General features: G+C 38.4%; 1 protein-coding gene across 1 annotated transcript in view; it reads left to right on the forward strand.

The window, feature by feature from the left end:
- Positions 1 to 13,226, forward strand: part of MPP7 (membrane palmitoylated protein 7) — a 233,881-nt gene that overhangs the window by 159,391 nt on the left and 61,264 nt on the right. The window contains exons 6-8 of the mRNA XM_018057215.1: positions 5,522 to 5,653; positions 8,669 to 8,750; positions 9,652 to 9,737. Of these exons, the coding sequence (XP_017912704.1) occupies positions 5,522 to 5,653; positions 8,669 to 8,750; positions 9,652 to 9,737 (300 nt within the window). The remainder of the gene's footprint in view (positions 1 to 5,521; positions 5,654 to 8,668; positions 8,751 to 9,651; positions 9,738 to 13,226) is intronic.

Below are 13,226 nucleotides of genomic sequence, written 5' to 3' on the forward strand. Positions count from 1 at the left end.
CATCCTTATGAGTTAGACACTTAATTCTAAGGACCTGACAGATACTTAGAACATAAGAGTTGACTCCAGGGGGTCCAAGGCAGCAAGAGCTCAGAAGTCTGATGAGTTACAAAGCCCAGTGTTCCATTTCCTGCAGATTCTTCTAAGCAACAGGTAAACCCATCAGTTGTGATTGGTGGCTATGGCATATGGAAACACAATTTCATTTAGGTATTGCCTTTTGAAGGGAAAATCTGTATAGTGAAGAATAAGTTGGTTAAAACAGAAGAGTGGAAAACAAAGTTACTTTTACTTGTCCAAAATAAAAATGTTGCTAACAAAATTACTTATGCAGCAAAGCTGTTAAAAATTACGAACTTGGTATCTGTAAATCTTAAAAGTTTTTTATTTTTGGAATCCAGATATGAAAATACAATGCTAAGGAGGAAAAATACATAGCTGGTGTTTTATCATTGCCTTTCAACCATCATGAAAGTGTTAGTTGCTCATCATGTCTGACTCTTTGTGACCCATGGACTGTAGCCCGGTAGGCTCCTCTGTCCATGGAATTCTCCAGACAAGAATACTGGAATGGGTAGCCATTCCCTTCTCCAGGGGATTTTCCCAACACAGGGATTGAGCCTGGGCCTCCTGCATTGCCAGCAGATTCTTTACTGTCTGAGCCATCACAGAAGCCCCAGCCATCATATCCACTTTAAAATATGTTCATTAGCATTCACTATTAATTTTACTAGGTGCAAGATGGTTACCATAAATACACAGATAGTGAACAATTCTAGTGCTCTTATTAGATCTGTGTTCCCATCTGTGATTACTCCTCCTGTCTGAAAGACTTCTTATAACGTTTTTGGTAATGCAAGTCTGCTGGTGATGAATTCCTTCAGCTTCTGTGTGTCTTTAAGAAGTTCACAATATTCCTTGCTTTGAAAAGGTGTTGTTACTAGGTATAGAATTTTAGGTTGACGATAGTTTTCTTTGAGTATTTTAAAGATGTTGCTCCATTGTCCCGTGGCTCACATGGTTGCTGATGGGAAGCAGAGAGACATTTTTATCTTTTTTCTTTTGTATGTAATGTGCTTTTTTTCTTTGACTGATTTTAAGATTTCCTTTTTCACTAGTTTTATGCAATTTGATGTTATTTATTTTCTGTTAATTGTGCTTTGAAACATTTGGGCTTTTTTATTTCCATCAAATTTGGATTATTTTTTGTCATATTTCTTCATACTTTGTAAAGAACCTCTCCTGTCTTTGGAGATGCCAATTAGGTGCATATAATAGGCCACGGAAGTCCCACAGCTCAATAATCATGTGTTCATAATTTTTCTTTATATTTTCTTTGTGTTTCATTTTACATAATTTTTTTGCTTTGCCTACAAGTGTTAATCTCATTCAGTGTACTTTTTTTCATTCATTCACTGTACCTTTTAATCTATAGAAGCTTGATTTGAATATTTTTTGTATATCTCAATTATCATGTTCAGCCCTTATAGCTTTTTGAACATTTAGAGTGCAATTATAACTGTTAATTTTCTTTTCTGTGATTTGTCTATAAGATTTAGTTCTGTATAATTTTAACATCTGTGTAATTTTTCAGGGTTTAGTTAATAGCTTTATATTTTTCATCATTGTGTAGTTTCTGCTTTCTTTACATGCCTAGTAATTTTTGACTGACAGTCATTGTGAGTTTTACTTCCTTTGATGCTGGATATTTTTGTATTTTTATAGATAATATTCTTGATTTCACATCATGCAGTTAAGTAACCTGGAAACATTTTGATCCTTCAGAGGCTTGCTATTAAGCTGTGTTAGGTGAGATCTTAGCAGTGTGTAATCTTGGGCTAATTATTTCCCACTATGAAGACAGTGCCCTTTCTCTACTAATTCTCCTCAATGCCCTGCGAATTGTGAGAATTTTAACTTGTGGGAACAGGAGCTACTCCTGTCCTGTGCAAGCTTCAGGGATCCGCTTCCTCTCATGCAGGGTTTCTCAGCCTTGGAACTGTTGAAGTTTGAGAACTGATAGTTATCAGGGGGCGGGGTGGGGATTGCTCAGTATGGTGTCAGTTGCCCGGGAGCATCTCTGGCCTCTGTGCCTTAAATGGCATTGGATGCGTGTGTGCTCAGTTGTGTCTGCCTCCTTGCGACCCCATGGACTGTAGCCCACCAGACTCCTCTGTCCATGGGATTTTCCAAGCAAGAATACTGAAGTGGGTTGCTGTTTCTTCCTCCAAGGGGTCTTCCTGACCCAGGGATAAAACCTACATCTCTTGCATCCACTGCATTGGCAGGCGGATTCTTTACCACTGAGCCACCTGGGAAGCCAGATGGCAATGGCATCCTTTGAATCATGACAAACCAAAGATGTCCCCAGACAGCCCTCTGTTCCCAGTTACTCTTCTAATCCTTTCTGGGAGCTGTCCATACACAAGCCTTGGCTAAGGACTCAAGAAACTCTGTGTCTATGTCGCTCACTCTACTCTCATCCCTTTGCTGAGAACTTTAACCCCTTGACCTCCCTAGATTCCCAGCTCTCTCATCTCCACTAAGGAAGACTGCTGCATTCCACCTGGGTTCCTTTTCCTCCAACACAGCCAGGAACCTTGCTCTAGATAGTAAGCTGGGCAGTCTTAGGGCCCACAGTTATTTCCTTTCTCTCAGTGGTCACTGTTCTTCTCTTATTTCATGTCCAATGTTTTAAAAAATCATTGGTTCATTATCTTTTTCTGAAAATTTTTCTCTAATATGTACCTGGTAACTTCACCTTCATTTCCATCCTCATTCTTGAACAGTACTTTTGCTAGATACACAATTCTGAGCTGACTATTATTTTTTAATATGTTTTTATCTTCTAGTTATATTGCTGCTTGATCACTCAGTTCTTTTTTTTTTTTTTTTTTCTTTCTCATGATCTGTGTTTTTCTCTGGTATTTTTAAGAACTACTTTCTGGCATTCTGTCTTTTCACTATGATGTATGTAAGCATGGGTTAATTTTTATTTTTCCTGCTTCCTGAATCTTCAGATTGTGTTTCCCATCAACTGTCAGAAATCTGCAGCTATTATCTCGTCAGATATTTTATCATCTTGATGCTGTTCATTCTATCCCTTTAAAAATTTTGTTGGGTACCACAAACCATAAAGGAGAAGATATTATTGGGCTCATTAATTTGGATCCTTTTTTTATAATAAAAAAATACTAATAAGAAAGTGAAAGGACAAGTTACCAAATGGGAGAATGAGAGAATGTATTTATGGCACAAAGCCTTGGATCCAGTGTATTATAAAGGACTGTTACAAATCAAGAAGAGAAAGAGAAAGAGGAAGGGAAAAATGTGCAAGGATCTGGAACAGGCATTTCTTAAAGGTGTTATGAGAATGATGAACTTTCAACCATTAGAAGATACCACTGTATACTCAGAATGGTCAGATTTAAACTAATACTGTAAACTATTGGATCCTGAGACAGAGCTAGAACTCACATAGCTGCTGGTGGGAGTGTAGCTGGAGCAACCTATTTGTCTCATCTGCCTGTGTTGAATGACCCAGACATTATACACTTAAATACACTTAACCCAAATTTGTGTATCTATGCATCAACAGATATGTGCATAATAGAATTGCTTTAATAGCCAAAAGTGAAAACAACCTCAGTGTCCCTCAGAGGCATAATGGGTAAAGAAACTATGAAATATATACACGTTGGAGTGCTGCACAACAATGAAAACAGATAACTACCAGTAACAGCATGGATGAATCTCACTTATTAGCAGGAAAAAGATACATCTGCTTATGATTCCATTTATGCAGTATTTAAATAGAGGTCATGGTGACTAGGAAGGAGCATACTTAGGGGCCCCTGGATTTCTGTTAATGTTTTGTTTCTTGCTTGGGTAATATTTACAGGGACATAGACATTTTTGAAGATTCACATTACAGTATGCTTATGAATTATTATAGTCAATAAGAAAGCTTATAGTCAATAAAGAAACCATTTCTTTGCCCTCTTAAGAGCTTCTGTTTCAGCAGATAGCAAATACATACATAAAAACATAAATGTGGTTAAAAGTTATGAGCATGTATTAAAGCAAAGAAGATGGTGCTATGAGATCAAGTAACCTGGGGGTTTGCTCTTACATCAGATGTTTTAGTCACTCCTCTAGAGAAAGAGGCCAGTTATGTAAGCTGAGTGAGGAGGACAGTGGAGATGAGGTAGGGTTGAAGACAAATACAAGGCTAGAACATGCTTTAGAGTTTGAGTTTGCTTTTCATCCCATGCTTTTCATTCACGGACTGTATAGTCCATGGGGTCACAAAGAGTCAAACACGACTGAGAGACTTTCATTCACTCATTCTTCAACCCCAAACCAGTGTAGATTTACAGGAGTTATTAGTAGACCAGTTACATGATTTGTTCTTTTAAGTTTCAAAACAATCACTCTGGCTACACTGTGAGTCATGGATTTGAAAATGAGCCAAAGGTGAATGCAGCTGGACCAGCTGGGGCTTCAGGTGAAAATGCCCCAGGGGAAAAATGATGGCATTGATGATCTAGACCAAGGATATGCCAACTTTTATGTAAAAAGTGTGTGTGGCTTCTATTCAGTTTCACCATTGTAACACGACAGCCAACATAAACAAACCATATGTCAATGAATGAGTGTGGCTGTGTTCCAACCAAGCTTCATTTACAAACTAGGTGGCATAGTCTGCCAACCTCTGCCCTGGACCAGAGAGAAGATAACAAGTGTCAGCATACATGTTAGAAGCAGATTTAACAGGATATGGGCTGGATGTTGGGAGTGTAGCCGAGAGGCGAGGTTTCAAGGATTTCTAAGCTTCTGGCTGGAGTAACTGATGGATCATACTGATTGGGGAACAAATCAGTTAGAAGTCTAGACCCAGTCACCCCAAATATACTGATATGTCACGTTTTTCTCATCTTTGGTCTCTAGTGACAATGCAGTTGTTTTGAGAACTTTTACCACCATAACAGTCATGACTAGAAATAACCTTTTTTTAAAATTACACATTAGTCGCCTGTTACACCAAACATTAAAAAGTGAGAATACCACAGAAGAATGAAAACGCGTCGGTTGTATTATCAGTTCTTTTTGTGTTTTCTGCTAATAGAAGGAAAGGGAAAAAAAATAAATGCTTAGTTTCCCCAGTCTCCCGCTGGCCCATTGATCATGTATTTATAGCCTCATTTTCTCCCTCCCTTCTAAAGTTACCCCGCCACCCCCCGACACACACACCCCCTCCCCAGCTGCCACCTTTCTAGGATGAACCAGAGGATACACAGCTTAGAAGGTGCCTTATGCTGATTCTTCTTGTCCATTAGTGACCATGGAGGGCTGCCTCTGCTGTTCTGCAGCCCCCTTGCCCAATTTGTAAGAGGTTTCTTTCCAAATAGTTGTATTATTATCGTTGCTGTACCACAGCTAAAACATTGATTTCATTTTCCTCATAGTTGGGTGTGTTTAGGGTTTTATATTGAACACTTTTCACCTTTGACTTTGATAGGCTTTGCTCTCTGTGCATGACACTGTGGCTCAGAAGAATTATGATCCTGTGTTGCCTCCTATGCCCGATGACATTGATGATGAGGAAGACTCAGTGAAAATCATCCGCCTGGTCAAAAATAGAGAACCACTGGTGAGTTTTGGTCCATCTTTTATGCTCAGCCAGGAGTGGATACCATGATAAAGACCAGTCTGATGGGTACATATCATTTATTCCTCTCTTTAAAATATGCTTCCTCTGTGTCTTCAAACTCAGAAATAAATGGAGCATTCACATCTAAAGGAGATGATGGAGAAAAATAAAAACAGAGCCAAAGAAACTGGCATTCTTTTGGTTATAAATAGCAATCTTTTTAAAGTGTTACTGGTTGTCATTTATAAGGGATGACGTGACACGCACCAACTGCAGCTGATTAGAGATTAAAAAGTACAACTGAAAATAATTGCTTATGGCTTTTCTAGAAATGGATTGATTTTAAAGTGATGGGAAATTAACCAGGAATCTGATAGTTCAAAATGTAGATGTTGCTATTTGTTTTTGCACCAGGATTTAGGCAGCTCTGCGTCATGTCCAGGGCCTGTGGTAGTGGGACAGTGCCTCCCACTCACCCCCTTAAATCTTCCTTAAAAGGCAAAAGGAACTTTTTGTAGTTAAAGATCTTGACGTGGGGACCGTCTCTTGGATTGTCAGGTGGGACCAAGATAATCATAAGGGTTCTTATGAACGTGAAAGAGGGAGGCAGAAGGGTTAGAGTTAGAAAAAGAGATGTGGTGATGAAGCAAGGGCTGGAGTGATGAGACCAGGAGCCAAGGGGTGCTTTTGTACAATGCCACATGGAATGTGCCTTTGTTTTATTGGGTTTTGATCTTATTTTCATGCAAGTACATTGCACTAAGAATACTTCAAGGAAGTGTGCTCATAAGGGTTTGGAAAGCAATATGGAAATAGAAAATCTTCAGGAATGTAGGGATCAAAAAGAAGATTGAGTTAAGTGCTATTAATAGTGTCATGTAGAAAGTGAGACACCATTTCTCATGTTCATGTTTTCAAGGATCAGGAGTATCAGCAGATAGCCAGCATTTCTGTTCCAGGGTCCTATCTATATTGATGCATAAATATATTTCAGGGCCTTTAACAAGTCCTTGAAGTGTTGAGTGCTTTCCGTTCTCTGCATATTCTGGAAGTGATCCCTCCAGCTGTGACTTGAAAAACCACTTGTGTGCCAGTGACTCCCAGATACCATTTCTCTTACAGATCTTTCTTCTAATCTTTTAAGTTTGTATGTCCATCATTCTGCCCAGTTATCTCCATTTGGATGTCTGGTAGGCATCTCAGTCTTCACGTGTCCAAAAGTCAGCCAATCTTTGTCCCTGAATCTGTTCCACCCTGTGGTTCCCCAGTGGACAGTCTCATCTTTCCAGTTACTCAGCCAAAAGCCATAGCATCTGACGTCCCACAGATACTGTGTCTCAAGGGACCCAGCTGCAAGTCTTCCCACAGCCTTAGATGCCCTGGAATCTATTCACCACTCGATGTAGGGACCTGACAGGCACATTCAAAGAGGGAAGAACTGATAATAAGCATCTGCAAAAGTAGTATATTTACAACCTTATGAATACAGGGTTATAGAAGGATTCAGAAGATTATTAGTTTTGAATGATAAGGTTAGAAACAGCAATTCTGTTCAGTTTGCTTTAGATAAGTTCTGACTTTGCTACATACTAGTTGTCTGATCTTAGACAAGTCATAACCATTTGTCATGCAATTTCTCATCTACAAAAGATAGATAAGTAGTCTTAAATTAAACTTAAACTCTGGGAGATGGTGGAGGACAAAGAAGCCTGGCATGCTGCAGCCTGTGGGGTCGCAGAGTCATACACGACTTAGCAACTGAACAACAATAAACAATTTTAGATTACTAGACCTTTCTGATCATTAGGCATACTTTAGTCAGTTTGAGACACATTTTTAAAGAAAGTAAAAGTTGATCTAACTACACTAATTAGTTGTAGTAAGAATATCACAATTCCAGTCATCTTGGCTATAAGCTACCTGCAGAAAATACCAGGAATTGGACAGTCTAAGGTTTATAACCATGGAGAGGTACTCATTCAAGTCTTCAGCCTTGAGGGCATGTGTAGGTGATTAAAAATGCCACAAAATCCTCCTAGCATGGAGTTATTTAATTTTTTGCTGTTATTAGGTATGTATTTGATAGCTATCACATATAAAATAAAATGTCATGTATAAAATGCTTATGAAAACAAAACTAGGAATCCTTTTATAATATCTATTTTATAATACTGTAAATAAATGTGTTCACTATCAAACTTCTTTTTGTGGGGTGAACCTTGCCCCCACCTAATGTGCTTCTCTCCATCTGTGTAATGTGACATAGATGGTTTGTCTAAACCACTGCCAGTTTCTTGGAAGAAAGTCATGAAGAGGCATTCAAAGTAACCATTTGTGCTTGCTATGCTGACAAAAAGTGTTCAGTTGATTGCTTCTAAACACCCATAAATGAAGAATTTCTGGAATCTTTTTGAAATTGTTTCCTAATCTCCTGCCAGAATGTTAGTTCCATTTGTGCTAAGTATAATCCTAGTTCATAAAAACTAGGAGTATCAGATCTTTTTTTTCCTTTCCATTTTGTTTATTATCATCTCTGAGTTTGTTTACTGTAATACTGTAGTAGAAGGGTTGCTGAACAAAAGGTCAGGTGGTCTGGGTTTTAGCTTTCTAGTTTATTTTCTATTCACTTCACCTTCTCTATGTACATGACCTTCTTACAGGGCTTCGGGTAAAGATAAAGGGAAATGAGGAAATACTGTCAAAGTGTAAAAACAAATAGTATTCAAATGTCAGGTTCATAATGGGAAGAAGATATTTATATACTCCATAGTATTGAAGGGAATAAAGATTCAAAAATTTTTGGACTGTGCTGAAACCTTAGATGATATATGCTGTAGAAGACTATGTGTTTAATGATGAGTATTTGTGAGGTGCCTGACATGATATCTGTTCCTTCTGCCTCCTTTTAATTTTTTTGTAGCTGTTTTTACATTTTCCAGATAAGGTCCCTATTTCTGCTCTCTTACCACCCGGTATGTGCATTTACCCACAAATACTGTTTTTTTTTCTTTAAAGGGAGCCACTATTAAGAAGGATGAGCAGACCGGGGCCATCGTGGTGGCCAGGATCATGAGAGGAGGGGCTGCAGACAGAAGTGGTGAGAGGGCGCACGTTTGGCGGGTGTGGGCGAGTCACGCGGGCTTTATGGGTCACATTTCCGGTACATAACTGAGAGGATAGCAGGATTTAGATAGTACAACCAAACAGCAATAAGGTATTTTTCTCTATGTTCAAATGTGGTTATTGTTCAGTTGCTAAGTCGTGTCTTGATTTTTTGCGACCACATGGACTATACCACCCAGGTTTCCCTGTCCATCGCCAGTTCCTGGAGCTTGTTCAAACTGATGTCCATTGAGTCAGTGATGCCATCCAACTATCTCATCCTCTGTTGCCCCCTTCTCCTCTTGCCTTCGATCTTTCCCAGTGTCATGGTCTCTTCCAGTGAGTCATCTGTTCACATCAGGTGGCCAAAGTATTGGAACTTCAGCTTCAGCATTGGTCCTTCTAATGAACATTCAGGGTTGATTTCCTTCAGGATTAACTAGCTTGACCTCCTTGTTGTCCAGAGGACTCTCAAGAGTCTTCTCCAGCATCATAGTTCAAATGAACCTACCTATTTAAATAAATTATAAATCTCATTTTGCTTTACTGTTTTCACTTATATGGGCTTCCAAGGTTATAAGACTTATTTCAATGTTTCTGATTTCAAAAGTACCACTAAAAGCATGCAGCCTTTAAAAATACTATTTTGAAGATGAAAGTAATGTGCATTTTTAGAAAAAGACTGAGATGCTGGTGCTGTTCCTTTGGCAGAGTTGTGAGGTTGTGGTCTTAGAGTCGTTCTCTGGGGGCTCAGCCTCTGAAACCTGAGAGGCATGAGCTATGTTGCCCTCACAGGCACTGGGGGACCACACGGCGCGTTCAGTGTGGACACAGTCACAAACCATGGTTTCTTTTGTAGGTAATGCTGCTGATTTTCTGAATTTGCTTTTTCTCAGGTCTTATTCATGTTGGCGATGAACTTAGGGAAGTGAATGGGATACTGGTTGAGGATAAAAGGCCTGAGGAAATAATCCAGATCTTGGTAAGCTGAAAATTTATTTTAAAATTGCCATGAAAATGAAATTGAATCGCTGTGTTTCAGACCTGGTAACAAACACAGGATTTGGATTCGGCAATCCAGGATTTGGATCCTGACTCTATTAACTTAATCCCTTGGAAAATACCTTCATCTTTTTATTGCTTCCCTGTATTCATCTAAGAAATGAGAATAAGAAGTAAATCTCTCACTGGAGCGTTCAAAGATTCAACGAGCTCCTGTAGGTCAGGAGTTTGACAGGATCTGTCCCAAATTAAGTCTTGAATACACATTGCCAGTGATACATTTATCTCTGGGGCCTGTATTTTCCAGGTATATAAAGTAGTGAAACTAACTTAGATGTCATAAGTCTAAAATGGAATGAAACTACTATAGGCCTTGGCAATATAAATTCTCAAATTCATTTGTTTATTTATAAGGACAAAATAGAGATTATCCCTGTTACGTATAAAAACATATTATTAACCTGTCAAGAGTCTTGGTATCTCAAAACAGACCTCAGTGTATATGAAAATTTAGTAAATGATTAAGAGAGCATTTTAAATGAGTGTGAAAGGAGTGAGATTGTTTCATAAATGGTATTGGATTAATTGATTATTCAGTTAGAAAAATAGTCCTTATTGTACAACTCACACAAAACTAGATTCCCCCAAATTAAGTTTTTAAAAAGATCATTGTGCTCTGTCATGTCTGACTCTTTGTGACCCCATGTACTATATAGCCCACCAGCTCCTCTGAGGAATTTTTCAGGCAAGAATACTGGAGCAGGTTGCCATCTACTCCAGGGAGATCTTCCCAACCCAGGGATTGAACCTGCATCTCGTGTTTCCTGCATTGGCAGGCAGATTCTTTATTACTTTCTCTTTCTTTCTTTTTTTTTTTTACTACTGTGCCCCCTGAGAAGCCCCCATACTACACTTGATCTTAGCCAAAATGCCAAGAAAAAATTTCTGACCTTGATGTGAAATTCAAATAGATGTAATGACTAGAACTGAAAAATTTTTCTACAGGAAAAGATGCTGTAAATAAAGTTTAAAAGACAAATGAGGTTATAGGCAAAATACTTTCAATTTATATGATTGAAGGCTCATGTTGTAATGTATATAAGAGTTCTTAACAATCATTAAGAAACAAGCAGTTAGAGAACAGCAAAGCATATGTACAGACAAAAATGACCAAAAAACATGATGTCTGAAAAATATTGGACTGGTGGTTATTTAAAAGCTGGATAATGCCTAGGGTTAGCCAGATTACAAGGAAATAATGTTTATATGCTTTTGTTTGGTAGGATAAGCTAATAGAATCTTTTGAGATGGCTATCTGAAACTATCCACCCTAAGTTTGTGTATTCTTTAATAAGAAATTCAGCTATTGACTTCCCTGGCAGTTCAGTGACTAAGACTCTGCATTTCCACTGCAGGGAGCATGGGTTCAATTCATGGTCAGGAAACAAAGATCCCACATGCCATGCAGCATGGTCTCACACACATACACACACACAAACACAAAAGTATTTACAAGAAATTCAACTGTTGCAAATTAACCCTAAGGAAATAATTTGGCAAATGTGTATAAACAAGATAGTTTAAAAATATCTAGAAACTATTAAGAAGGTTGCACTGATTGAATAATTGTTCATCCAAGTGATGGATTATTGTGAAGTGTTCACACTGGCTGATAGACCTTATTATTTAGTAATAACAATAGTACTAGTGATTGCTTACACTGATTGAGCCCTTAGTGATACTGTTGTAAGGGCTTTGCATAAATTAAAACACATGCACAAACTAGATGAATGGGAAGGGATTATTGAGAAGACTTGCTTTCTTTCTACTTTCTTTCAGTATTCTTAGTAAGATTAGTGAGTTACTTTTATGATAAGCAGTAGCAACCATATTATCATTTTGAAATCACTCCTTTATGAAATTCTGATATTTATGCTGTTAAACTCCATTTTACCTGAGTGTCTAAGCTGCACTAGAGTTGCTTCTATATGCTGACAAAAACTGATTCTATTCTGTAAAAAAATGAATTTGTTTACGAAACAGAAACAGAGTCACAGATGTGAAAAGCAAATTTATGGTTCCCGGGGGGGGGGGATGGGGGAGGGATAAATTGGGAGGTTGAGATCGGCATATATACACACTGCTATGTATAAAATAGATGACTAATAGGGGCCCACTGGAGAGCACAGGGAACTCTACTCAGTACTCTGTAATGACCTATATGGGAACAGAATCTAAAAAACGAATAGGTATATGTATGACTGACTCACTTTGCCGTACAGCGGAAACTAACAATATTGTAAATCACCTATACTCTAATAAAAATTTTAAAAAGTGAAAAAAGGCTGACTCTATGCAGCTTTTCGCATCTTGGCTTTCAGTGACTTTATGCTGATACATTAAAATTGGCTATGGTGGGAGTATTCACACCATGGAAATTGACAGACAGTACTAGTAGGGGTCTTTTTAACCAAATGGTGTCCTGGTTACAGCACTTGCTGATGGTGAGCCTCAGAGAGGTCCATCTTCTTCTCTCCCTCCCTTCCTGTCTCTACCTTTTCCTCTTTTCTTCCATCCTTCATTCCTCTTAAATATGTACCAGGTATTTAGAGCTTTCCCAGAGCTTGCAATTTAGTGGGGGTACAGATATTAGGGCTTCCCTGATGACTCAAGGCAGAGTCCACCTGCAATGAAGGAGACCCAGGTTCCATCCCCTGAAGAAGGGAATGGCAACTCCAGTATTCTTGCCTCAAGAGTTCCATAGACAGAGGAGCCTGGGGTCGCGGAGTTGGACACAGCTGAGTGACTAACACTTTCACTACCTTTCATGTTCACTCGAAACATAGCTAGTTTGATCAGTAAAACTTGGAAGCGATTTTTTCAACAGACATTCAGAAATAATTGTATAAGTAATTATATAGATCTGGTTATGACAAATGCTAGCTAAAAGAAGGGAAAGAATGGTATAAAAGTGTGTTAAAGGAAGACCTACTCTTAAAAATTGTTTTTTCTGAAGTATAGTTTATTTACAATGTCATGCCAGTTTCAGATGTACAGCAAAGTGATTGAGTAACACACACACATATTCTTTTTCAGATTCTTTTCTGATACAGGTTATTGTAGAATATTGAGCAAAGTTCCCTGTGTTAGACAGTACGTCCTTGTTACCTACTGTTGTGTGAGGTAGTCAGCAAAGAATTGTGGGTATTGTTGCTTGTTTTCATTAAATTAGACAATCGTTTCATCTTTTAATTAATCTACATCATTTGGTACTTTACTTACTAACCAGAATCTTATAGAGATGAGTGTTGTTCATTATTTTTCTGATGAACCTTGCAACTGATTGAGTCGTGTATTTATAATCACATTACTGACAGTTGTAGGTATTTTGTCCCTGAAAATGAGGTCCTTGGATGTGAAGGTCTGAGCCTCACACGCAGTCTGTTCTTTGCATTTAATCCCGTCTGTG

Source organism: Capra hircus, chromosome 13 (assembly GCF_001704415.2).
Source record: "Capra hircus breed San Clemente chromosome 13, ASM170441v1, whole genome shotgun sequence".
Lineage (NCBI taxonomy): Eukaryota > Metazoa > Chordata > Mammalia > Artiodactyla > Bovidae > Capra > Capra hircus.